The sequence below is a fragment of the Armigeres subalbatus genome, chromosome 1 (assembly GCF_024139115.2).
Source record: "Armigeres subalbatus isolate Guangzhou_Male chromosome 1, GZ_Asu_2, whole genome shotgun sequence".
NCBI classification, from domain to species: Eukaryota; Metazoa; Arthropoda; class Insecta; order Diptera; family Culicidae; genus Armigeres; species Armigeres subalbatus.
In genome coordinates, this window is record NC_085139.1 from 227,104,918 (window position 1) to 227,130,383 (window position 25,466).

Here is a 25,466-nt window from a genome sequence, read left to right on the forward strand (position 1 = left end):
AGAGAGAGGATAGGAAGGGGGATTGAAGTGACGGCCATTGTATGGGACAGACGTGAGTGTTCTTGATAATAGAGAAGATCCAAATTATTATACTGTTATCACCGTGTTCGAAATCCGAAATCCTTACATCTGGCGACGAGGATGATGGAAAAGCTGGTGAGTAACGCTGGAATTGATTGAAATAGTTTTCAAAAAAAAAAACAACTGGTGGAGCTGATTCTTTGGTTATGCTACAGGACATAGTACCGGGAAAAGATAGGTTAGGTTGAAAAAAAAAGAAAATGCTGTAGAATTGGATTTGACCGACTCTCACACATACATACACGTGCAGAATTAGAGAGCAGTAATGTGCTTTGAGAAGTGCATCAGAAGCGAGAAAAAAAAGAAACTGTTGGCAAAACTGTTGTCGGGAGACATGCCTCTGAATCTGAAGTAAGCAGTGGTGTTCTGAGGAACACCGTCTGTGAGCGCTCTGAGGAGCTAGAGTGTCACAAGGTGGATCGCTCTGAGGAGTGAGAAGTGCATCTGAGGATGATGAATTGCTATGGAAGCATGAAGAAAAAACGTTCTGAGGAACCATTGCCTTGAATGACTATATAAATTGCTTTCGTAAACACACAGTGAATCGCTCTAAGGAATCAATTCCATGTATGTGTGTGACTACTGGAATGCAGATAAGTGCTGGGACACATACGAAGCAACAACTGAAAAATGTGCGTAAAATTGAACGTTTTCTTGGTAGGGGTAGCATTTTGTCGAAGTAACGATTGGTAACGTATTTTGGTTTTGATGCTGTTGACATTTGCTCACTCTAAAAAAAACTGTTTTGTTAAAGTAAGAAGTTTTGAACCAGAAGAAATATAAATATTGGGAACTTTTATTATTGGTTTTGAGTTAGGTTCAGTCAACTTCGCTCAGTTAAGTATATCAATTATTTACATATAATGCATTCCACAGATTGATGAATCTCGCCCGGTCCCTCCATTTCGTTGTGAGGAGATCGAAAAGAACCAACTGGCGAAGGAATGGAAAAGCTGGAAATATACTTCGATGCCTATGATATTGCGGATCAGAGAAAAATGCGTGCCAAACTATTGCACTTTGGCGGAAAACAGCTTCAACGAGTCTACGAGAACCTACCAGACGTCGATAAGTTGCCGATTGTTTCAATCAAAGCAAACTGGTACGACGTGGCGGTGTCCAAATTGGATGAATATTTCGAGCCAGGAAGACAGTACATTCTGGAACGGAGTCGGTTGAGAAAAATTCGCCAGGAGAAGAACGAAAGATTTACCCATTTCGTGCTCCGCATAAGACAACAGCTGGCAGATTGTGGTTTGGAGAAATATTCTCCGGAAGCGCGTGAAGTACTGACCGAGATTTTCATGATATACATTATTGTGGAAGGTTGTATATCGGAAGAGCTACGACGCCGTATCCTGCAGAGAGATGCTACGTTGGCAGAGGTTGAAGCTATGGGTGCTATGATGGAAGGAGTGGAACAACAAATGAGCGATTTGACGTCCATCAATGTCAAAGAACCAGCACAGGAAAAAGTGTTCCGAGTGGAATCTCATCGGGATAAGTACAGATCAGTCGTCGGACGTAATCGAAAGTTTCAAAACAGCCGAGAGATCACGTGTTTTAATTGCGGGACGCAAGGACACATAGCGTCTTCTACGGAATGCAAGGCGAGGGATCAACCATGTCGCCGCTGCAAGAAAACAGGGCATTTTGAAGCTGTATGCAGGATGCCGAGCAAGAAACGCTTTACGAAAAGCTTCACACCTAAGGGAACGAAGAAAGTGCGGTTAGTAGAAAGGTGTTACCAAGAGCCCACCAACGATGACTCATCGGCAGACGGCACAGCGACCAAAGTGGAAGAGCCGAAATCTTACTATTGCTTCCATTTCGGAAATGACACAAACGTCATTGAATGTAAGGTCGGTGGTGTTCTGTTGGAGTTGTTGGTGGATGCTGGATCCGATGTAAATTTGATTCACGCTACAGCATGGGAAAAGCTAAAACAACAGAGAATCAACGTTTACGAGATGCGGAAAGGATGTCAGGAAGTAATAAAAGGATATGGAAGCAACGTAGCTTTGAATGTGTTGGGGTCATTCCGCACCGAGATCAAGGTAGGAAACAGGACAGAATTGGCAAAGTTCTTTGTCGTACAGGAAGGGCAGCGGTGCATTATGGGTGACGCGACTGCGAAAGCCCTCGGAGTCCTGAGAATTGGCATTGAAATTAATAAGCTGGAAAAGAGGAGCACCCCATTCGGAAAGATTAAGGATGTTCAAGTGCAGATCCATATGGATCCTGCATTCAAACCGGTATTCCAACCGGTCAGACGCATACCGCTTCCATACGAGACGGCAGTGAAGGATAAATTGGATCAGTTATTGGCACAAGATATCATAGAGGTGAATGTTCCTAGTTTTAGACATTGATTTACGTTGTCGTTGCAATTATTATCTGAATAAACATCCAATTGTTTGAAATGATTAACTTTTTCATAAAGCAACAATAGAATTTGATAGTTTTAAATATTTGCGAAATTTAAGACGTAATATTATTTTTTTAGGTCAAAACGGGACCTACCAGCTGGGTATCGCCGTTGGTTGTTGTGGGTAAAGCGAATGGTGAGCCCCGTGTATGCTTGGATTTGAGGCGCGTGAACGAAGCAGTACTGCGAGAGCGGCATCCCATGCCGGTCGTTGATGAGTTACTCGCGCGTATTGGGAAGGGCAAATTCCGTAGTAAACTCGACATCCGCGACGCTTTCTTACAAACAGAATTGGCTCCAGAATCGCGTGACGTCACAACTTTCATTACTAGTCGCGGACTTTTTCGATTCAAGCGGCTGCCATTTGGCTTAGTATCTGCACCGGAAATCTTCCAAAAAGTAATGGAAGAGATATTGGCCGGATGCGACGGTACGGTTTGCTACTTGGACGATATTTACATAGAAGGTGATGATTTGAAGCAACACAACCTACGTTTGGACAATGTTTATGAACGTTTGCACGAAAGGGGCGTGATACTAAATAACGAAAAATGTATTATTGGGGTGTCTGAGCTTCAATTCATCGGGCACGTAATTTCGGACAAAGGGATTCGTCCTTATCCCTCTAAAGTTGATGCACTCGTATCATTCAGAAGGCCGGAGAATGCTTCCGAAGTGAAAAGCTTTTTAAGTCTGGCGAATTACATGCATAAATTCATCAATAATTTGGCTACTTTAGATGAACCACTCAGAAGACTGACTGAAAGAGATACTCAATTTGAATGGTCAACTGAACATCAAACATCGTTTGAGGGAATCAAAAATCCACTGTCGAATGAAGCGAGCTTGGGGCATTTCAATACAGATCATTCTACTTCTGTAATAGTGGATGCGAGCCCCACTGCACTGGGAGCTGTACTAGTCCAGACAAACGAGACTGGAGTACATCGGGTTATATGTTATGCTTCTAAATCGCTTACCAGGACCGAGAAACGGTACTGCCAAACAGAGAAGGAAGCGTTGGCTGCCGTTTGGGGGGTCGAACGATTCCAAATGTATCTTTTTGGCAAAAGATTCGACCTCGTGACAGACTGTAAAGCCCTTCAATATCTTTTCACGTCACGTTCAAAAGCTTGTGCCAGGATAGAAAGATGGGTGTTGCGTTTACAAGCTTTCGACTATTCCCTTAAGCACATAGCAGGCGAAAAGAATGTTGCAGATGTCCTTTCACGACTATCAACATTGGAGCCCGAGCCTTTTGATTACTCTGAGGAGCTGTTTGTGAACGAAGTAGCAACAGTTGCGGCAATAAATGCTGCCGTGAGATGGGAAGAAATCGAGACTGTATCCAAACAGGACGAAGAGATACAGCAGCTTTTGAATAAGATTGCGTGCGATCGTCTATTTGAGCTTCCAACAGAATACCGCGTAATTGCACAAGAGCTTTGCCAGGTCGGCAACGTCTTGATGCGAGGGGATCGTATTGTTGTCCCCAAATCTCTGAGGGACAAGGTACTGTCCCTAGCCCACGAGGGTCATCCTGGCGTCCGTATGATGAAAAATCATTTACGTGTAGCAGTTTGGTGGCCCAGGATGGATAAAGATGTTGAGGTTTATGTTAAGAAATGTAGAGGATGTATGCTCGTGTCTGCGCCAGACGCCCCAGAGCCAATGAGTCGACGGGATTTGCCATCGGGTCCATGGCAAGACATAGCTATAGATTTTCTGGGCCCTCTACCGGAAGGTCAATACCTGTTGGTAGTTGTAGACTACTACAGCAGGTATTTTGAAGTGTGTGAGATGACTAAAATTACAGCAGAATGCACCATTGACGAGCTCCGTACAATATTTTGTCGTTTTGGTGTCCCTGTTACTCTCACCGCAGATAATGCTCCACAGTTGAGTAAGAATTGTGAACAGTTCTTCGAATTCTGTCGAGACTACGGCATCAAGCTCATCAACACGGTTCCGTATTGGCCTCAAATGAACGGAGAGGTGGAGCGCCAAAACAGAACAATTCTCAAGCGGCTGCAAATTTCGCAGGAACTTGGACAGGACTGGCGATTGGAACTTCGGAAATTTCTTCTTACGTATCGTGCTTCGGTTCACTCCACCACCGGCAAGTCCCCAGCCGAACTGATGTTTGGACGGAAAATCCGCACAAAACTTCCACATTTGACAGATTCTTGGGAAAATGACGAGGATACAAGAGATCAGGACTCAATTCGAAACGAGAAAGGTAGGGAGTACAGCGATGCCACAAGACGTGCAACGGTAAAGGATATTGTCGTTGGTGATACTGTACTTCTCAAACGAATGATAAGGGACAACAAATTGAGTACAGCATTCATGAATGAGGAATTCGTGGTCATTAGGAAGCAGGGAGCGGATGTGATAATTAAATCTCTGTCGAATGGCAAAGAGTACAGAAGAAACACGGCTCACATCAAGAAGATAGGAAAACCAGAGCCAGCAACTTCAAATGTCAGTAATGCAGGAGAAGAAAGATACAAACGTCAAAACGATCCGGTCCCGGGTTCCTCTAATGAGATACCTGCAGAAACCTTCAAAGCACCATCGCCAGCTCCACCAGAGAAGCGGAAACGAAAGGAGCCATATTGGTTCGATAATTACATGACACATTACATTAAGAAGTTTCAAGGGGGATGTAGGGAGTGACGCACCCCTCGTGCAATGTACGTTAGGGAGAGTCGGCACAACCGGGTATAGCAGGAGAGAGTATGTAACGGGGGTGAGAGAGAGGATAGGAAGGGGGATTGAAGTGACGGCCATTGTATGGGACAGACGTGAGTGTTCTTGATAATAGAGAAGATCCAAATTATTATACTGTTATCACCGTGTTCGAAATCCGAAATCCTTACACCATCTTCGGCCACCACACATTTGTCCTCAAATGGCTTTTCATCATTCTTACTCCAGGATGACCTTCATGACCGATTTGTAAAACACGTTGACGTAAACTACGGGGTATGACAATCCTATCTATTCTTAACAGAACCGTATCAATGATGGACAACTCATTCGCAATCACTTTGAAAACCAAAGGCATATTCTGATCTTTTCCACTTTCAAGCATTTCTATAACTTCTGATATCTCTTCATCTTTCTCACTTTCGTTTTTGATTTCAATCCACTTCAACGCTACTGATGAGCTTGCCAATTCAGCAATTTCTCTAATTATTAACTCCTCCGCAGGATCAAAGGCATATGATCTTCTTCTTCTTCTTCTTCTTATTGGCATTACATCCCCACACTGGGACAGAGCCGCCTCGCAGCTTAGTGTTCATTAAGCACTTCCACAGTTATTAACTGCGCGGTTTCTTAGCCAGGTTATCATTTTTGCATTCGTATATCATGAGGCTAACATGATTATACTTTTATGCCCAGGGAAGTCGAGACAATTTCCAAGCCGAAAATTGCCTAGACCGGCACCGGGAATCGAACCCAGCCACCCTCAGCATGGTCTTGCTTTGTAGCCGCGCGTCTTACCGCACGGTTAAGGAGGGCCCCTTGGTACAGTTGATAGACGGGAAAGGCAATATGCAATGTTTTGAGGTCCTGGAATATGTATTACTTGATAGTCGAAAGATTGTAAACGTAATACCCATCGCTCAATTCGAGCGCATGGTCTTGATCGTGGAGTAAATAAATATTGTAGAGCTTTACAATCCGTTATTAAGTTGAAATGCCTGCCATATAAATACATACTGAATCGCTCGACACTCCAGACTAATGCCAACGCCTCTCTTTCTGTTTGGCAGTACCGACGTTCAGTTTCGGTCAGAGATTTTGAGGCAAAGCATATTACACGTGATACTCCTTCTGTGTTTTCTTGAAGTAACACTGCTCCAAGTCCAGTTGGACTGGCATCAGCCATTACGATTGTTTTGTCATTCACAGAGAAAAATCCAAGCTCTCGCAGAGGCTCAGCCACAGAAGCTAGGTCCGGTATGAACTTGTTCATATAATTCACCAAACCAAGAAAACTACGTTAGATATGCGTTAGATATGCGATGCCCTAGAAACTCTAGTCGTGTAACCCCAAGCTCACATTTAGCCCAATTTAATTCTACACCTTTTTCTTTGAGTCTTTGAAGCACCTAAAATTCAATTATATAATTTTAATTTTATTTATTCAATGTAAGTATTTATGATTTTTTTTTCTTCTTTTTTTTTCAATATACATCTACCTTATTCAAGTTTCTGTCGTGTATCTCTTTTGTTTCTCCTTCAATTATGACATCATCAAGGTACCAATAAGTTCCCTCGCAACCTGAAAGCATTTCCTCCATAATGCGCTGAAAAATTTCTGGGGCTGTTACCAATCCGAAAGGAAGCCTCTTGAATCTGAACAACCCGCGATTTGTTATGAACGTAGTAATGTCTCTCGAATCTTCTTCTAGTTCTACTTGGTGAAACGCTTCTCTGATATCGAGCTTACTCCTCATCTTTCCCTTTCCCAGCCTTGCCAAGTACTGGTCAACAACTGGCATTGGGAAATGTTCTCGAACTACAGCCTCATTAACACGTCGTAAATCAAGTCAAATTCTTGGCTCGCCTGATGCTTTTCCAACAATTACTAGAGGTAACACCCATGTTGCTGGTCCTTGTTTTACTTCAACAATGTCCCATTTGAGTAATTGCTCTAACTTGTTATTCACAGCTTCTTCCATAGGTATTGGTATTCTACGCAACGGTTGGAAAACCGGCCTCGCACCTGGGATAATTCGGATTTGTGCTTAGGTATCTTTTATTTTACTGAAGGGTTTGAGTTCGGTGGCCACGTTATTGATGTCGATTCCTACTTTCAGCACTCCTAGCGTTTTAGCAGTCAGGTCTCCCAAAATATCCTTTTGGCCATCTCTCACGACGAAAAATTCCGCAACTACGACTTTTCCTCCAATGGAGACCTCGGTCTCAAACGTTCCGACAACGGAAAGCGGTTTGTCACTACCATAACCCTTCAGTACTCTTGAACATCCTTTTGTCGACTTCATAACCTGAACCTTCTCATTCTTCAACATTTCCCACGTCTCTATTCGAATTAGGTTTGCGTCGGCGCCCGAATCAATCAACACTTCCATTGGTACACCACCAACTGTGCAATCCAAAATATTACTTTCGTTGCCACCATAGAAAGCGTAGTACACCTTTGTTGAACCTTCCGAGTTACTTTCTTGCTCTTCATCACACAGTTTCTTGCTAACAGGTATATGTTCCACTTCGTAAACCCTTCGTTCTTTTGTTTTTTCTCCGGCTACAGAATTATGATCACGTTTTCTACACATTGCTTCAAAATGGTCCAAACCGCGACACCACGACACGTGCGTCCCTTTGCTGGGCATTCTGGTGACTTAGAAAAATGCCCTTCTTGACCGCACGAGTAGCAAGCTAACTTTTCGTTCTTTTGACCAAATGATCCTCGCGTCCGTTTTAATGTATTCCCAAATCGCTGTGATCGATCTCTTCCTATAAAAAAAAATTAGTTATTAAAACAACATTAAAATTATAACAAGGTTTTCATTTTTTTTTTATGCGTGCTTAATTCTTACCATTACTTATGGGAAATTTCTTAGTCGTAGGTGTAATTCTGCGTGCGCTACCGATTCCATAAACTTGAGTATTACTTGAGAAATCACTTTCTTTTAAATCTTTCAACTGTTGATCAGTGTTTTCAATTGTTGCAGCAATTTCTTCTATTTCTCTGAGCGTTTGATCCTTTTTAAGTATTGCTTTACGGAGCTCATCTGACCGACAGTTTTCCACTACAACATCAATCAAATAAATTTCTTTCAAAATTTCTCCTACCTCAACCGAATATTTTTCGAAGCCGCAATTCAGTACTTGCTGGCGGAGACGAATGACAAAATGAGAAAATTTCTCATTGTGTTCCTGTTTTAGTTTTCTTAGCTTTCGTCTTTCGATCACATCTTGCCGACCCGCTTAAAAATATGAATCAAGAAGCTCGATAGCCAAATCGTAAACTTTTGGTTGCAATGTCACCAAGGGTGTTTTATCGTGGTCAGGTAGACTACGGAAAATTCTTTGGAGTTCCACTCCACCCAAATGGAGTAACTTTGCACGCTTCATCTTTTGATCAACAATGCTATATGCATCAAAATAACATTGCAACGACCATTTCCACGATTCCCATTCTCGAGAAATCTTGCTTTTCTCTATGGTTTCACAGTGAAACGGTGGAATCTGATGTGTTTCTTCCATCTTTAATCCTCGTCGCCAATTGTAACGTTTGGGAACTTCAAGACGGTGTCACTTGAGTACAATTAACTACACAAAACTCTTATACTTCACACGAATAGACAGCTCTTTATTTTTACGACTGTTCCCGGTCCTTGCCCGAGTATATCTGCCCTGCTATCTACCTTCCGCATATTCAGGCTACTGTGATCATTTTCCGCTCATCTAGCTTCGACCCTACACCATCGGTTGACGAGTAACATTGGATTAAAGTAAGGACAACATGTTCTAAATCTGAAAGCGAAAGCCGGCTTCGTTGACGGCCGCTCGACAACGGACCAGATCTTTACTGTACGGCAAATCCTTCAAAAATGCCGTGAATACCAGGTCCCAACGCACCATCTGTTCGTTGATTTCAAGGCGGCATACGACAGTATAGACCGCGTAGAGCTATGGAAAATTATGGACGAGAACAGCTTCCCTGGAAAGCTTACCAGACTGATCAAAGCAACGGTGGATGGTGTGCAAAACTGTGTGAAGATCTCGGGCGAACACTCCAGTTCGTTCGAATCGCGCCGGGGACTAAGACAAGGTGATGGACTTTCGTGCCTGTTGTTCAACATTGCGCTAGAAGGTGTCATGCGGAGAGCCGGGTGTAACAGCCGGGGTACGATTTTCAACAGATCCAGTCAATTTATTTGCTTCGCGGATGACATGGACATTGTCGGCCGAACATTTGCAAAGGTGGCAGAACTGTACACCCGCCTGAAACGTGAAGCAACAAAAATTGGACTGGTGGTGAATGCGTCAAAGACAAAGTACATGCTTGTGGGTGGAACCGAGCGCGACAGGGTCCGCCTGGGAAGCAGTGTTACGATAGACGGGGATACCTTCGAGGTGGTCGAGGAATTCGTCTACCTCGGATCCTTGCTAACGGCTGACAACAACGTTAGTCGTGAAATACGAAGGCGCATCATCTGTGGAAGTCGGGCCTACTACGGGCTCCAGAAGAAACTGCGGTCGAAAAAGATTCGCCACCGCACCAAATGTGTCATGTACAAGACGTTAATAAGACCGGTAGTCCTCTACGGACATGAAACATGGACAATGCTCGAGGAGGACTTGCAAGCACTCGGAGTATTCGAGAGACGGGTGCTTAGGACCATCTTTGGCGGTGTACAAGAAGACGGTGTGTGGCGGCGAAGAATGAACCATGAGCTCGCCCAGCTCTACGGCGAACCCAGTATCCAGAAGGTAGCTAAAGCCGGAAGGGTACGATGGGCAGGGCATGTTGCAAGAATGCCGGACAGCAACCCTGCAAAGATGGTGTTCGCTTCCGATCCGGCAGGTACGAGACGACGTGGAGCGCAGCGAACGAGATGGGCAGACCAGGTGCAGAACGACTTGGCGAGCGTGGGGCGTATTCGAGGATGGAGAGATGCGGCCTCGAACCGTGTATTGTGGCGTCAAATTGTTGATTCAGTGTTATCTGTATAGATGTAGACTAAATAAATGAAAATGAATCCCTTCATTAATGGGCTCTCACTTCACAAGCGCAGAGTTTTCATGGTTACCTGTTTGCTACAATCCAACTGATTGCTCTTTTATTACAGATGGGACACATGACACTTTCCAAGTTATGTGTTCTAGTGATATAAAACAAGCCATATATAACATATTTTAAAATATATGCTTTATTTACATATTTAACTATTGGTTAAGCACATCTAAATAATTAAAAATAAGCTACAATGTTGTAAAAAACCCAGATTAATCCACCTAGCGGTGATGGTGCCTTTCTCGACCTTCGTAAAATGTGTGTGCTTGAAAAAAGATGAGCTAGTGGCTAGGAGTAAAAAAGACAAATTTCTTTGTCCGTTCTATGAAAATCAGATTATTTATGGCAAAGATATTGTAGATCCAGTTGAAAACCGAAAATCATATTTTGTCCCATTTCCGGATGTCGCAACTGCATCGCGAGTGGTGCCCGACTATGGCACAGTTGCGCACTACTCGCGATGCAGTTGCAACATCCGGAAATGCGAGAAAATGCGATTTCGCGGGACCTAGGTTCGGTTTTCAGCTTGATCTACAATATGCTAATAAGAATTTCGACATTTTTGGTTCCTTTTCCAATCTTTTTGACGTACATAACCCTGTTTTATTTCATCCAGTCATATATTTTAAGGATATCACTTTTGGATGTTAGTTGAACTGAAGTTCCGACTACACAAAAAGAAAACGAAAATGTCATTCACATCACGCGAGCGGAGGGCAATATTTGTTATGATATAAATCTCATGACCGTCTTTCTGCCAAACTCCCGTATGAAGTGGGAGAGACAGAGACATCATCTCAGTTCGTCGAGCTGAATCGATTGGTATATAACACTATGGGTCTCCAGGCCTTCTGTAAAAGTTTGGTTTTTGCAGCGAACATACAGCCTTTTCGTATAAAAAGGCTAAAATGGTGTTTCGGCCATAACTTCCGATCCCATAGTCCGGTCTAGCCAATTTTCAATAGGAAACAATGGGACAGGATTCTGCGTCGAATGCAACTTGTTTCGTGTGAATCGATTAAGGTTAGGTGTCCGAAAAATAGGTGACATTTTTTGTGATTTTTATGAAAAAAGGTATTTTGGTCATAACTTCCAATCCCATAGTCCGACCTGTCCAATTTTCAATAGGAAACAATGGGAAAGGATTTTGCGTCGAATGCAATTTGTTGCGAGCAAATCGGTTGAGAATAAGTGCCTGAAAAATGAGTGACATTTTTTACGCGATTTTTTCGTATGATTTTGTGTTTTGGCCATAACTCTCGATCCCATAGTCCGATCTGGCCAATTTCAAATAGTAAACAATGGAACAGGATTCTGCGTCGAATGCAACTTGTTACGAGCAAATCGGTTGAGGATAAGTGCCCGAAAAATGAGTGACATTTTTTACACGATTTTTTCGTATGATTTTGTGTTTTGGCCATAACTTTTGATCCCATAGTCCGATCTGGCCAATTTCAAATAGAAAACAATGGGACAGGATTCTGCGTCGAATGCAACTTGTTGCGAGCAAATCGGTTGAGGATAAGTGCCCGAAAAATGAGTGACATTTTTTACGCGATTTTTTCGTATGATTTTGTATTTTGGCCATAACTTTCGATCCCATAGTCCGATATGGCCAATTTTCAATAGGAAACAACGGGACACGATTCTACGTTGAATGCAACTTGTTGTGAGCAAATCGATTGAGGACAAGTGCCCGGAAAATGAGTGACATTTTTTACGCGATTTTTTCGTATGAATTTGTATTTTGGCCATAACTTTCTATCCCATAGTTCGATCTGGCCAATTTCGAATAGGAAACAATGGGACAGGATTCTGCGCCGAATGCAACTTGTTGCGAGCAAATCGGTTGAGGATAAGTGCCCGGAAAATGAGTGACATTTTTTACACGATTTTTTCGTATGATTTTGTGTTTTGGCCATAACTTTTGATCCCACAGTCCGATTTGGCCAATTTCAAATAGGAAATAATGGGACAGGATTCTGCGTCGAATGCAACTTGTTGCGAGCAAATCGGTTGAGGATAAGTGCCCGAAAAAAGAGTGACATTTTTTACACGATTTTTTCGTATGATTTTGTGTTTTGGCCATAACTTTTGATCCCATAGTCCGATTTGGCCAATTTCAAATAGGAAACAATGGAACAGGATTCTGCGTCGAATGCAACTTGTTGCGAGCAAATCGGTTGAGGATAAGTGCCCGAAAAATGAGTGACATTTTTTACGCGATTTTTTCGTATGATTTTGTATTTTGGCCATAACTTTTGATCCCATAGTACGATCTGGCCAATTTCAAATAGGAAACAATGGGACAAGATTCTGCGTCGAATGCAACTTGTTGCGAGCAAATCGGTTGAGGATAAGTGCCCGAAAAATGAGTGACATTTTTTACGCGATTTTTTCAAATGAATTTGTATTTTGGCCAATACTCTCGATCCCATAGTCCGATCTGGCCAATTTCAAATAGGAAACAATGGGACAGGATTCTGCGTCGAATGCAACTTGTTGCGAGCAAATCGGTTGAGGATAAGTGCCCGAAAAATGAGTGACATTTTGTTGAGTAGTTTTGCGCACACACACACACACACACACACACACACACACACACACACACACACACACAGACATCACCTCGATTCGTCGAACTGAGTCGATTGGTATATAACACTATGGGTCTCCGAGCCTTCTATAAGAAGTTTGTTTTTGGAGCGATCATATAGCCTTTACCGTATACTTAGTATACGAGAAAGGCAAAAACAAGCCACAGGCTTAAAATTATTGTTTCAAAACTAGTACAGCTATTATAGGGACAAACAAATTTTTAAAACATTGACAGTGGAACATACACAAATCATCTATAATTTAGTTATTTTCCTGACTTTAGCCACCCCGACGGATGAGTTGCTCAAATTAGTTCCACCAGTACTCGATAAATGGTTGCTCAGTACATCATCTTTATCGTCGTCATTTTCCTCCCATTGGCTCGTTTGTAGTCGCTTCAGGGACAGGGAAGATGCCGATACGGACTTTGGTAACTTTTGTTTAGCGAATATCGCTTCCAGACCCTTCGCACGTCCTCCAGGACTTTTGCGGGTTGGTGTCAGCACTGTTTTGGCCACTTTGGTTGAGATCTTGGAAGGACTTTCTAAATCAACAGGCTCGCTAGGTTTTATACTCAAGTGCTTCATCAGATTTAACCGCCGATCTCTGTTTTTGATCAGATCCCGTATTTTCAAGCCTTCTTCGGAGCTCGACAGAGGGAATGTTTCCACAAATTTGCACTCATCGAATTTGGTTGTTGCGACTAGGCCTAGAAAAAAAAAAGAAATATTAGATTTTGGAATCTATTAAAAGTGGAATACTTAAGTCAAACATACTTCTCTTAAGCACTGCTCCCTCCACTTTGTATTGCTCGATCTCAATATCCTTTTTGATTATGATGTTTTTCAGGGCACAATTCTCCTCGTATAGCATAAGTAACGTTCGCCATGTGGGGAGAAGAATATTTTCTGCAAGCTACACACAATTTGAATTAAAGATTAGCAAAAAAAAATCTTGAATGAGATAATCTATTTTATTCGCAAATCAAATTTGAATAATATTATTAGAGACAAACCTCTTCATTAGTGGCCGTTTTAAGCCGTAAAGTAAATGCGACCGGTATACTTTGTACGTAGTATTTGAGACGGAGCGAAAGTACACCACATTGGGATTCTTCGCTAATGCTGAAATCGTCCGCCTTCCGTGCTAGAATAGTTTCGTTCACTATGTCGGATGTGTACTGGATGATGGAATCGGATTTCTATTTTAAAAAAACAGAAGATAATGTTGATTCTGTTGCTGCAGAAGTTAAAAAAAAACACCACAATATGACTGTGATTCGCATCAGAATACCATTTGAGAACCACCATCAGCACACTTGAGCTGAGTGCCATGCCAGGATCTCACGCACAGTCCGGTTGGTTATTTGAGTTACCATCTTTGTTTACCTTTTCACGTTCGACCAAGTTTTCAACCGAAATAGTTTCGCACCAGAGCCGAGTTAAATCGAATAAATTGCACTGTATCATTAGGTTTTTTCCATTATCCGCCACTGTTGAACCATTTTCTAGCAACTGGCGTATATCTACTACGTAATATTTATCGTTTATTTTCAAAAATTCTAACATTTTGAGGAATAAAAAACCACAGCACAAAACAAAACGACAAACAAAACAATTTTGACAAAAGTTTCCTGATGACATCTCCATCAGCGAAAATTCCATCAAAGCAAAACACGAAGTTGAGGTGAATAAGAAAGGGTCAATCAAAAATTACGACATACCGAGCATACTCCAACGGAGTAAAAATTTAATAAATATTGTCGGCGTAGCACCAAGTTAGAATTCGGAAGTCAGGACTTCCGAACCGAACTTTCTTCCGAAGTTCTATCTGTCAAATTAATTGATGCGTTGTTTAGCGCATCTTTAGGCGAATCCAGCGCACTACTTCCGAAGTTGGGAAAGTTCAAGGGGTTTCCAACATCATTGATTACTTCCCTAATAAAAATTCCCAAAAGAATTACAATAGAAATTATTGTGACAGTACGCTGAAATTAATAGTAATTACATTAAACTATATTGTGGATCACAATAGAATTACATTGAAGCCTATTGTTTTCCACCATAAAGTCTATTGTAAATGGCAGTTTTACAATACTCGGGTACTTATTTAAAAGGACGTATGTGATTTTGTAAACAAAGATTCAAACGTCGAATTGTCCCATCTGATAGCCTTCCCACGCGAACCATCACCACAGACAGGTAGGGGAAGCCTTCAGCTACCTGTTGGTGGTGTTGGTTTGCGTGGGAGTGCCATCAGAACGGATAAATCGACGGTTCAATCTTTGTTTACAAAATCACATACGTCCTTTTGAATAAGTACCCGAGAATAGAAAATAGGGGTTGTTATGTATCTTTACAATAAAAAAATCGATTTTTTCTCGAACAAATTTTTGCCATTACAATTGATTTTATTGTAATTCTATTGCCGAAATTTCGCTGGCAATAGAATTTATTGTACGTTTATTTGAATAACAAAATGGTTCTTTAATTGGTATGATATAAAAACAATAGAGTTTAATGCTCATCAATAAAATCTATTGTATTTTTATGATAATTTATTGCAACTCTATTGTATTTTTTATCCGGGTTGTCACTACTGTAAAAATTACCATGATTACTTTTGATTAGGGTAAAGTGTCCAATAGTGGACCCCCAACCAATAGTGGACCCTCCAGCCATTTTTGCATGATTACAGCACAATGTAAACATTTTGCTATGAAATTCAATCGGAAGTACCTACTTTACAGTCCTATGATTTGGTTACATGCATTGGAAATGTTTTGGAAAGTAAAATTAGATGATTTTTTACAATTCTCTAGAAAATAAACACAAGAGTGTCCACTATAGGAATATTTTGGGGGGTCCATAATAGGGAAGAAGAACGTCCCGAAGTGGGACATGAAAATCAAATGAAGTGTCGGTTATAGGGTAGCAATTTCCTATTATGGACCCCCAGGGGGTCTACTATAGGGCCAATTCAGTGAGACTTTAAAATGTTAATTTCATCGAATAACGTCGTGTATTTGGGTGTTTTATGTATGTATCGTGAAGAAGAGATGCAGCGCATGTTGTTAGATATCAAGCAGAATTAATATGATGAAAATGTCTACTCCTAAAGACAGAAAGAGCAAAATTCTGCTACTAGGGGGTCCACTATTAGACATTTTACCCTACTCAGTGATTACCTTGATTAAAGTGATTATCACGTTTATTGCTGATTACTCCTGATTACTTACTGATTCCGAAGAATTACTCATGATTATTTGATTATTTTGCGAGAATTCGACATTTCTACTCTCATGGAACTCTTCGTCTCTCAACGGCTATCGAAAACTATTCAGAGGATAACGATTTGAGTTCTTTGGTCTGGCAAATGCATACAAACGATGTAAGAATCATTGTAATTTTTAATCAGTAATAAATCAGCGTAATTTTAGTAATCAATTTGATTAAAATAATCAATGTAATCAGAATAATCCATACTAATAATAAATAATCAATGGTAATCAATTATTGATCATCGTAACCTAAGTAATCAATTTGATTAGTGTAATCAATGGGCAGCAGGGACTATGTCCAAGGGCTTGACGATCCCTCCCCAGGCCATCTGCGAGTTGTGGGGCTTGCCTAGGATGTGGTGGGGTTAGACAGTGGGCCCTGTTAAACCTCTACACAGAGCCAAAAAAAGTTGGGATTTTAACATTTTCTTACTCTCAATTCAAAAGTCAGGACAATTTGGTATATTTGAGTGCTGAAAAACTTAATTTAAAAGTAAAATGTTTATTTTGATGTATTTTTTCTCAAATCAAAGTTGTTATTTTAACAGTGGGAGTTTTCAGAACAAAATTTATTTAATATTCAAACTGTCTCTGAAATTTGTTGTTTCTGGTAACACTGACAACATGACATTATGCAATTGGCAGCAAATAACGATCTGTCATGACTCAGGGGGGCGGCTTTCTTCAAAGCAAAGCACTTCATCAGCAACAAATTTCGAATAAACTGCAACAAGCGGTAAGACTCAATCATTCAAATAGATTTTCATTCATTTGTTAGCTAATTATTCTTCCATTTCACAGGGCTTATCTTCGCCTCGGCGACGATGGATCGGGTGATGTGCGTAGTTCGAGTTTCAGGGGCATTCTCGAGTCCCTTCGAAACCCGCAGAGGGCTACGACAGGGTGATGGTCTTTCGTGTTTGCTATTCAACATCGCTTTGGAGGGTAATACGAAGAGCAGGGATTAACACGAGTGGTACAATTTTCAATAAGTCCGTCCAGCTATTTGGCTTCGCCGACGACATAGATATTATGGCACGTAACTTTGAGAAGATGGAGGAAGCCTACATCAGACTGAGTCATCAACACGTCGAAGACAAAGTACATGATAGGAAGAGGTTCAAGAGACGACAATGTGAGCCACCCACCGCGAGTTTGCATCGGTGGTGACGAAATTGAGATGGTAGAAGAATTTGTGTACTTGGGCTCACTGGTGACTGCCGAAAATGACACCAGCAGAGAAATTCGGAGACGCATAGTGGCTGGAAATCGTACGTACTTTGGACTCCGCAAGACGCTCCGATCGAATAGAGTTCGCCGCCGTACCAAACTGACAATCTACAAAACGCTCATTAGACCGGTAGTCCTCTACGGACACGAGACCTGGACGATGCTCGTGGAGGACCAACGCGCACTTTGAGTTTTCGAAAGGAAAGTGCTGTGTACCATCTATGGGGTGCAGATGGCGGACGGTACGTGGAGGAGGCGAATGAACCACGAGTTGCATCAGCTGTTGGGAGAACCATCCATCGTTCACACCGCGAAAATCGGACGACTGCGGTGGGCCGGGCACGTAGCCAGAATGTCGGACAATAACCCGGTGAAAATGGTTCTCGACAACGATCCGATGGGCACAAGAAGGCGAGGTGCGCAGCGGGCAAGGTGGATCGATTAGGTGGAAGATGACTTGCGGACCCTCCGTAGACTGCGTGGTTGGCGACGTGTAGCCATGGACCGAGCCGAATGGAGAAGACTCTTATATACCGCACAGGCTACTTCAGCCTTAGTCTGAATAAATAAATAAAGTAATCAATGTATCCAGATTAATCCATAATAATCGACTATCTTTCTATATAAGAGCATCATTATCGGTCGCGAGCATTTTAATCACCCGCGCAGCGCTCTCATTTTAGTTTCGTCACTCGTTTCCGTATCGGTCACTATTTTCGGCTCTCAATTTGGTTGCTGTATTCCGTACCGGTGACGTTTGACAGTTGACAGTTCATCAAATAGCAGCGCTCTTATTGCGCTACTAAATTTGGTCACCTGTCAGTCGCGCTACTGTTATAGCAGCGCGTTTAGTAGCGACCGGTAAAGTGTCAAGTAATGATACTGCGCTGCCAATCGGCTTAAACTCACCACCGGTAATCTTGCTCTAATGAATAAGGTAAAATTATGGATAGTGGAATATATAGATGAGCGAAGATAAATTCTCTGTCTCCAAACGAACTGTCAAACGTGTCTCCAAACGAGCATGACGTCACGATTTCAATGGAAACGTTAAGGGCTGTGACGTCATATGCGCGTGTGCACGTGCAAAAAAAAACGACTCAGCCATGCTTTCGCTCATCTATAGATTCTACTATCTATAGGTAAAATAATGATCTTAGAAAGGTTTTTTTCGGCAGTGTAGTGGTAGATCGTTTGCTTAGTTATGCTGAACAATCATAATTTGAGTTTCGAAAACTATGGTCCAATGCACCGAATGAACACAATGACGTTTGAGACGGGCGCTGTTTACTAAAAATGAACACTTGCATGAACTCGATGAATGAAAAAGTATTCATTCTAAGTAAACAGCGCACCGCTTAAACGTCAATGATGAACTCGGTGCATTGGACCATTACGCCAGATTTGGGCTTTTGGTAATGTTTGTAAATAAACGTGTGGTGAATTATAAATTCACCACAGGCTTAATTCTATAATCACCTTTAATAAATTGGAGTGCACATGAAAAAGCCTAAAGTAAATATTTTTTAGTTGCAAGATAAAGATTGTCGCTGTCATCGCAGTCCGGATCTTCTTTTGCTGGCGAGTATAGGGTGCTGAATGTCAATGTAGGAAAAATACATACGCATAGCAGAACATAGGGCACCGCAGCGACAATATTTATCTTTGTAAACTATTTAAATAAAATATCTTTTGCTTGAATGAGACGTATTTTTTGATTGCCCCTAAAACTATTCACCACGCCTGCTCCGTCCGCACATCTTTGATATGTTTTTATCTTTATTTGTTATGTTTTTGCGTCGTCACTTTTTCACATCTCTTTCTTTGTTTACAACTGCGCGTTTAGGTTGCTTGTCAAATTTCAGATAATAAAACCCAAAAAAAGTTTTCAGAAAACCTGAATTTTTCGCATTTTGTGTTACGGAATTCGAGTATTTTGCTAGTGAAATCGGTCCGCCATCAAGAATATCGCTTTAAAAGTTGTGTACAGTTTAGGGGCAGTACGCGAAACTATGTAGTTCGATTTTTCGTTGTTGAAAAGTTGTGAAAAGCATAAACTTTGTTGGTAAACGTTTTGGTTCAAATAAGCCAGCTAGGTAGGATGGAAGATCAGATAAGCCAAGATTCCAGTGATGTCGAGGTGAGTGTTAGATAACATCATCAAAAAATATAATTTTGAATGATTTCCCTTTCCATCCACAGATGAATAACTCCAAAGGGGTCCTGCTGAAAATTGCAAACCTCTACGCGGAGCAGTTGATGTCCGACGTTTGCCTGGTGGTGGGAGCGAATCGCTACCCTGCCCATCGAGTGATTCTGTGTGCCAGCAGTGATGTGTTCCAGGTGATGCTCATGAATCCGGAGTGGAACGAGTGCCGCGAGAGTGTGATCGAGCTCAAGGAGGACCCCATGTGTTCGATGGTGTTTCCCCAGTTCCTCAAGTACCTGTACGTGGGCCAGATCAAGGTTTCAATTCAGACGGTGATGCCAATGCTGGAGCTAGCTGACAAGTACAACATCAAGGATCTGGTGGAGCTTTGCGTGGACTACATGATGAAGCACATCGCCAAGGCGGCCACCCAGGGCTACATGGTTTCGTGGTTTCAGTACACAATTTCACTTGGGAGCAGCCATGTGGAGCTGACGCAAGCGCTGAAGAAGTTCCTAAAATGGAATCTAGATATCGTGTCGGAGTCGAACGACTTCAACGAACTTTGCGGGATGATTCTGGTGACGCTGCTGCAGCAGAACGATCTGGTGGTTCAAAGCGAGTACACACTGTTTGGGTGAGATCCTGGCTTCCATGATGTATTCATGTGTGATTCAACTAATTTCCTCCATTAATATTTTATAGTTATCTCGAAAAGTGGCTTCTGTATAAAAAAGAACAACTGGACAAGGATTCGGACATGTCGGAGGAGGAGCGCCTGTTTGAACTAGTCAGCACGATCGAGGCCGTGTTTGTGCACGTCCGCTTTGCCATGATGTCCCCCGCCGAGCTGGCCAACGTTCTGAAGTGTTCGATTGTTCCCTTCCACAAGGAGTTCTTCGTTGATCGCGTAGCGATCGGGTTGTGCTTTCACGCGGGGAGGGACGACCGGATTCGGGTGATTCGGTCGCAGGACACCGGCACCATGCAGTTTACGCCCCGGTTTTACACGAACGACCGGTGCAGTCTTAGTATGCAGATTGACGAGTTTGAGAAGATCGAAAACTACCAAAATTTTGTGTGGTGCTTCTTTTCGCAGAAGCATTTGTCCGAGCATTTTGAAGGTGATGATTTTTTTTTTCAATGAGATGAATTAGGAAGATTTTGTAATTAAGAAAATCGATATTTTCAGACCAAAGTGTTGCATGGGAAATTGAGCTCTTCCCGCGAGGAGTGAAGTACAATCGGGCGATGCTGATAGGAGTGTTTAACATGCCGGTTAATACGGAGATTCCGGAGTCGATTATTCGGACCGTTCGGTTGAAGGTTCTGTGCCAGGAACGTTTGCAAGAGGATCAACGATTTCGGGTAAGTCTGAGGGACTGGAACCAGAGGCGCATCCACGTTTCGAAACGTGGGTGGCACAAATAAGAGAAATACCAATTTGGAAAACAGTCGTAGTGTTGAGATATCAATGCACATTTTGCATATAAACAATTTTAAATTGACAATGATATGGAAATGCTAATATCATCTTCCAAACTTGGACGTACATGTTCATGATAGAATTAGAGGCGAAAGTATAGAATTGATAGTTCCGTTAGGATACGGCAGGCATGAAGAATGTTTTTATAGAGGTCGATTTGATTTTATTGGTTTTATTGGTCGACGGTACAGCAGCAGTGCCTTTCTCTGCTTTGTTCTCTCCGAAGCAGCTAAGTTGGTTGCGACGAGACGGACGCAATGAGAAAACAGAACTGTGCAATAAAAATCCTATTCGACTAAATGCTGATGTCATATTAGAAATTCGGAGACAGTACTCGTCGATAGAAAATCCTTCCGCACGCGATGGCATATGAGCAAGTCAAACCACCTTTCTTTTGCCAGTGAAGATATATCAGCTTGCACACTGATATTCTTCCCTCCCCCTTCATACGGGAGCTTGGCAGAAGGAAGGTCATGTGATATGTGCCATCACAAATATTGCCCTCCGCTCGCTTTCAAATCGACCTCTATAAAAACATTCTTCATGCCTGCCGTATCCTAACGGAACTATCAATTCTATACTTTCGCCTCTAATTCTATCATGAACATGTACGTCCAAGTTTGGAAGATGATATTATCATTTCCATATCATTGTAAATCGTTTAACTTCACGTAGAAGTAACACACACGAAATCATTAATTTAGAATTTTAAATTTAAAAAATCTGGATGTAGAGGACTCCGTAGTTGGCTATAGGTTTATCTTATAAGCGGATGGTCAATGGTCATGGATAGGTTTGATACACGGCACTAGATCTCGGCACAAAAGTGGTTAAGTAACACAGAATGCACATGAGCTCTCCTCAGCCGTGCGGTAAGATGCGCAGCCACAAAGCAAAACCATGCTGAGGGTGGCTGGGGTTGATTCCCGGTGCCGGTCTAGACAATTTTCGGATTGGAAATTGTCTCGTTTTCCCTGGGCATAAAAGTATCACGTGTTAGCCTCATGACATACGAATGCAGAAATAGTAACTTGGCTTAGAAACCTTAATGAACAGCTGCGAGACGGTTATGTCACAGTGGAGGATGTAATGCCAATGAAGAAGAAGAACACAGTATGCCTACCAAATAATTATTATTATTTATTCAGACTAAGGCCGAAGTGGCCTGTGTGGTATATAAGAGTATTCTCTATTCGGCTCGGTTCATGGCTATACGTCGCCAACCATGCAGTCTACGGAGCGGAAGGTCCGCAAGTCATCTTCCACCTGATCGATCCACCTTGCCCGCTGCGCACCTCGCCTTCTTGTGCCCGTCGGATCGTTGTCGAGAACCATTTTCACCGGGTTACTGTCCGACATTCTGGCTACGTGCCCGGTCCGATTTTCGCGGTGTGAACGATGGATGGTTCTCCCAACAGCTGATGCAATTCGTGGTTCATTCGCCTTCTCCACGTACCGTCCGCCATGGGGGCAGCAGGGACCATGTCCAAGGGCTTGACGACCCCTCCCCAGCTGTCTGCGAGTCAGGGGGTTCTGCCTAGGAGGTGGTGGGGTTAACAGGGGGCGCTGTTAATTCCCTCCCAAACACCACATATCCGCAAGCAAACCCTATCAAGCGACCGTGTGCCGCTTAAAGCATACAAGCCCCTAACCCCGAATCCCAAGGTGTCAGGCGACCCGTGCCGAAGGGATGAATGGCCTGGGGGTGAAACAATTAGCCAGGTCGTTAACGGAGCCTGTGGAGGTTCCACAGAGTGAGGGCTGCTTCGGCGGCAAGCGGGTGGCAGTGGGTGGTACCCACACACCCCCAAGTGGTGCACATGTGGTGCAAGCGAATGGGAGTTGGGGGTATTACTCGTAATACCCCCACAGAGTGAGGGACCGTGTGTATGGGTGAGCACACAAGTAAGTCTCGCATGGTACGCATGGTCGGTAGTGTTAGAATGACTGCAGTCTGGTGAGGCCTGGCAGGAGTGTCGGGGGGCAGATACCTCAGCGGCACCTCAGAAGTAGGGGACACGAAAGTCTCGCTGCGTCTGGCAGGAGTGTCGGGGGGTTGATGCTTCTGCGGCACCTCAGAAATCGGAGACATGTAAGGTAAGTGGTGTGACCCCGTTGCAGGATGGGGAGACCACCACACTGGCTGAGGACTACCTGGGCTTCGAAATGTCAATGGGTGGGTGCTGCCAGCAAAGTACCTAATGGTGACCTATTGGCAGTATCAAAGCCTGGGTAGGTGAGTGTAAGGCACGCCTGACGTGCCGGGTGTTCCACGCCCAAACGATGCACAGGAGATGCACAGAGTGGATAAAAAATGGGAGATGGGGGTATTACAACCCCCACTGAGTGAGTGACTGAATGTCAAAGAGAGTGGTGCAAGCGATCGGGACTGAATGTATGAGCGGGCACACAAGTCAGACTCGCATGGTACGTATGGTCAGTGTGGCTGCTTAGGCAGTAGTGTGATCCGGCTGTCAGGGACGGAATGAGTGAAGTCTCGCTAGGCCTGGCAGGAGTGTCGGGGGGCAGATACCTCTGCGGCACCTCAGAAGTAGGGGACACGAAAGTCTCGCTATGACTGGCAGGAGTGTCGGGGGGTTGATGCCTCTGCGGCACCTCAGAAATAGGAGACATGAAAGGGTCTGCCTCGTAGCTGAGGTAGGAGCGGCATAGGAGCCACCAACCTAGGGTCGCCTCCGGCTAGGTAGACAAGTGGTGCCATTCTGTTGCAGGACGGGGTGAGCACCATACTGAATGAGGACTGTCTATGCTGTGAGATGGCGGCATGGGGGCACCCCCTGCAGGGTACCTGGTCTTCCCCTGCAGTCATTCAAGCGGCATAGGCAGGTGAGTGTTGGGGCACATGTGGTGCCAGTATGTCTTGTGCAAATGTGTTGCATGGGGAGTGTCGAAGAGTTGAGGCGCATACGTGCACTTGTGTACGTCATGGAGGGGGCGCAATGCCCAATAGTCATCCCCCGAAGTATTGCTTAATTGCGGGCCGGGGGAATGACTGGAGAGGAAGGAGTTGGTTTTAGTGGGTCGGGAGTGGTGATCCCATCCCCACACTACCTGGGTTCGCCTCCCCAGGTGTCTGTTTGCAGATTTCCATTACCTTCGTTATAAAAAAAAACGTACCGTCCGCCATCTGCACCCCACCATAGATGGTACGCAGCACTTTCCTTTCGACAACTCCGAGTGCGCGTTGGTCCTCCACGAGCATCGTCCATGTCTCGTGTCCGTAGAGGACTACCGGTCTAATGAGCGTTTTGTAGATTGTCACTTTGGTACGGCGGCGAACTCTATTCGATTGGAGCGTCTTGCGGAGTCCAAAGTACGTACGATTTCCAGCCACTATGCGTCTCCGAATTTCTCTGCTGGTATCATTTTCGGCAGTCACCAGTGAGCCCAAGTACACAAATTCTTCTACCACCTCGATTTCGTCACCAGCGATGCAAACTCGAGGTGGGTGGCTCACATTATCTTCTCTTGAACCTCTTCCTATCATGTACTTCGTCTTCGACGTGTTGATGACTAGTCCAATCCGCTTAGCTTCCCTCTTCAGTATGATGTAGGCTTCATTCATCTTCTCAAAGTTACGTGCCATCAATGTCGTCGGCGAAGCCAAATAACTGGATGGACTTATAGAAAATTGTACCACTCGTGAAAGACCATCACCTTGCCGTAACCCTCTGCGGGTTTCGAAGGGACTCGAGAATGCCCCTAAAACTCGAACTACGCACATCACCCGATCCATCGTCGCTTTGATCAACCGTGTCAGTTTATCCGGAAATCCGTGTTCGTGCATTAGCTGCCGGGTGTCCTACGAAAGGCTGAAACACATAAGGCTGAATACTGATAAGGCTGAACTCAAAAGACTGAAATCCCGAAAGGCTGAAAGTCTCAAAAGGCTGAAAGTCTCAGAAGGCTGAAATGTATCGAAAGGCTGTGTTCGGATGAACTAAACAAGTTCCACTAACTTCTTGTAGCAGCAGCTCAAAAACGGAAATGAGTTTTTTTTTATTCCATGCGCATACATTATTTGCTATATAATACCCTCCCTTATAGTGCCCTTCTTCCTTACATTTGCAAATCCGTTTCGACTTCTTCCTCTTCTTCTGCTGCACTCTCAAGCTGATCACCGTACGAACTAGCGTAAACTAACGGTTCGGGCAGTATAATGCTACAGGGAAGTGTTCTGTAAGAGGGAAATCTTCGGAATATCTTCGTTTCTCAACGATTTTTTCGGCTATCTCCCCTTAAAACACTCGTTTTAGCAAAAAAAAATTAATAAACTTTGTACACTGCATCTATTCAACTTTCAGGTTTGTTTTTGTTTGTTTCTTTCCTCTATTCGCGTATCGCGCAAATTATATTGGCAGAGAAAAGATATTTTAGTTACTAGATAAAGATTGTCGCTTCGATTCCCTTTGTTCT

General features: G+C 43.3%; 3 protein-coding genes across 3 annotated transcripts in view; 2 read left to right on the forward strand and 1 right to left on the reverse strand.

The window, feature by feature from the left end:
- Positions 1–1,025: 1,025 nt before the first annotated feature.
- Positions 1,026–5,188, forward strand: LOC134207056 (uncharacterized protein K02A2.6-like). The gene is made up of 2 exons (XM_062682784.1): positions 1,026–2,426; positions 2,588–5,188. The coding sequence occupies exons 1-2, from the start codon at positions 1,026–1,028 to the stop codon at positions 5,186–5,188; spliced, it is 4,002 nt and encodes a 1,333-aa protein (XP_062538768.1).
- A 7,933-nt stretch (positions 5,189–13,121) lies between these two features.
- LOC134211526 (non-homologous end-joining factor 1-like) lies at positions 13,122–14,506 on the reverse strand. Its single transcript, XM_062688452.1, has 4 exons — positions 14,273–14,506; positions 13,900–14,085; positions 13,661–13,799; positions 13,122–13,593 (listed from the first exon to the last, which is right to left on the reverse strand). The coding sequence occupies exons 1-4, from the start codon at positions 14,450–14,452 to the stop codon at positions 13,139–13,141; spliced, it is 960 nt and encodes a 319-aa protein (XP_062544436.1). The 5' UTR covers positions 14,453–14,506; the 3' UTR covers positions 13,122–13,138.
- Positions 14,507–19,206: 4,700 nt separating this feature from the next.
- Positions 19,207–25,466, forward strand: part of LOC134211532 (BTB/POZ domain-containing protein 17) — a 31,228-nt gene continuing 24,968 nt past the window's right edge. Inside the window, 4 exon segments of the mRNA XM_062688466.1 lie at positions 19,207–19,534; positions 19,597–20,180; positions 20,249–20,667; positions 20,736–20,911. Of these exon segments, the coding sequence (XP_062544450.1) occupies positions 19,496–19,534; positions 19,597–20,180; positions 20,249–20,667; positions 20,736–20,911 (1,218 nt within the window). The 5' untranslated portion in view covers positions 19,207–19,495.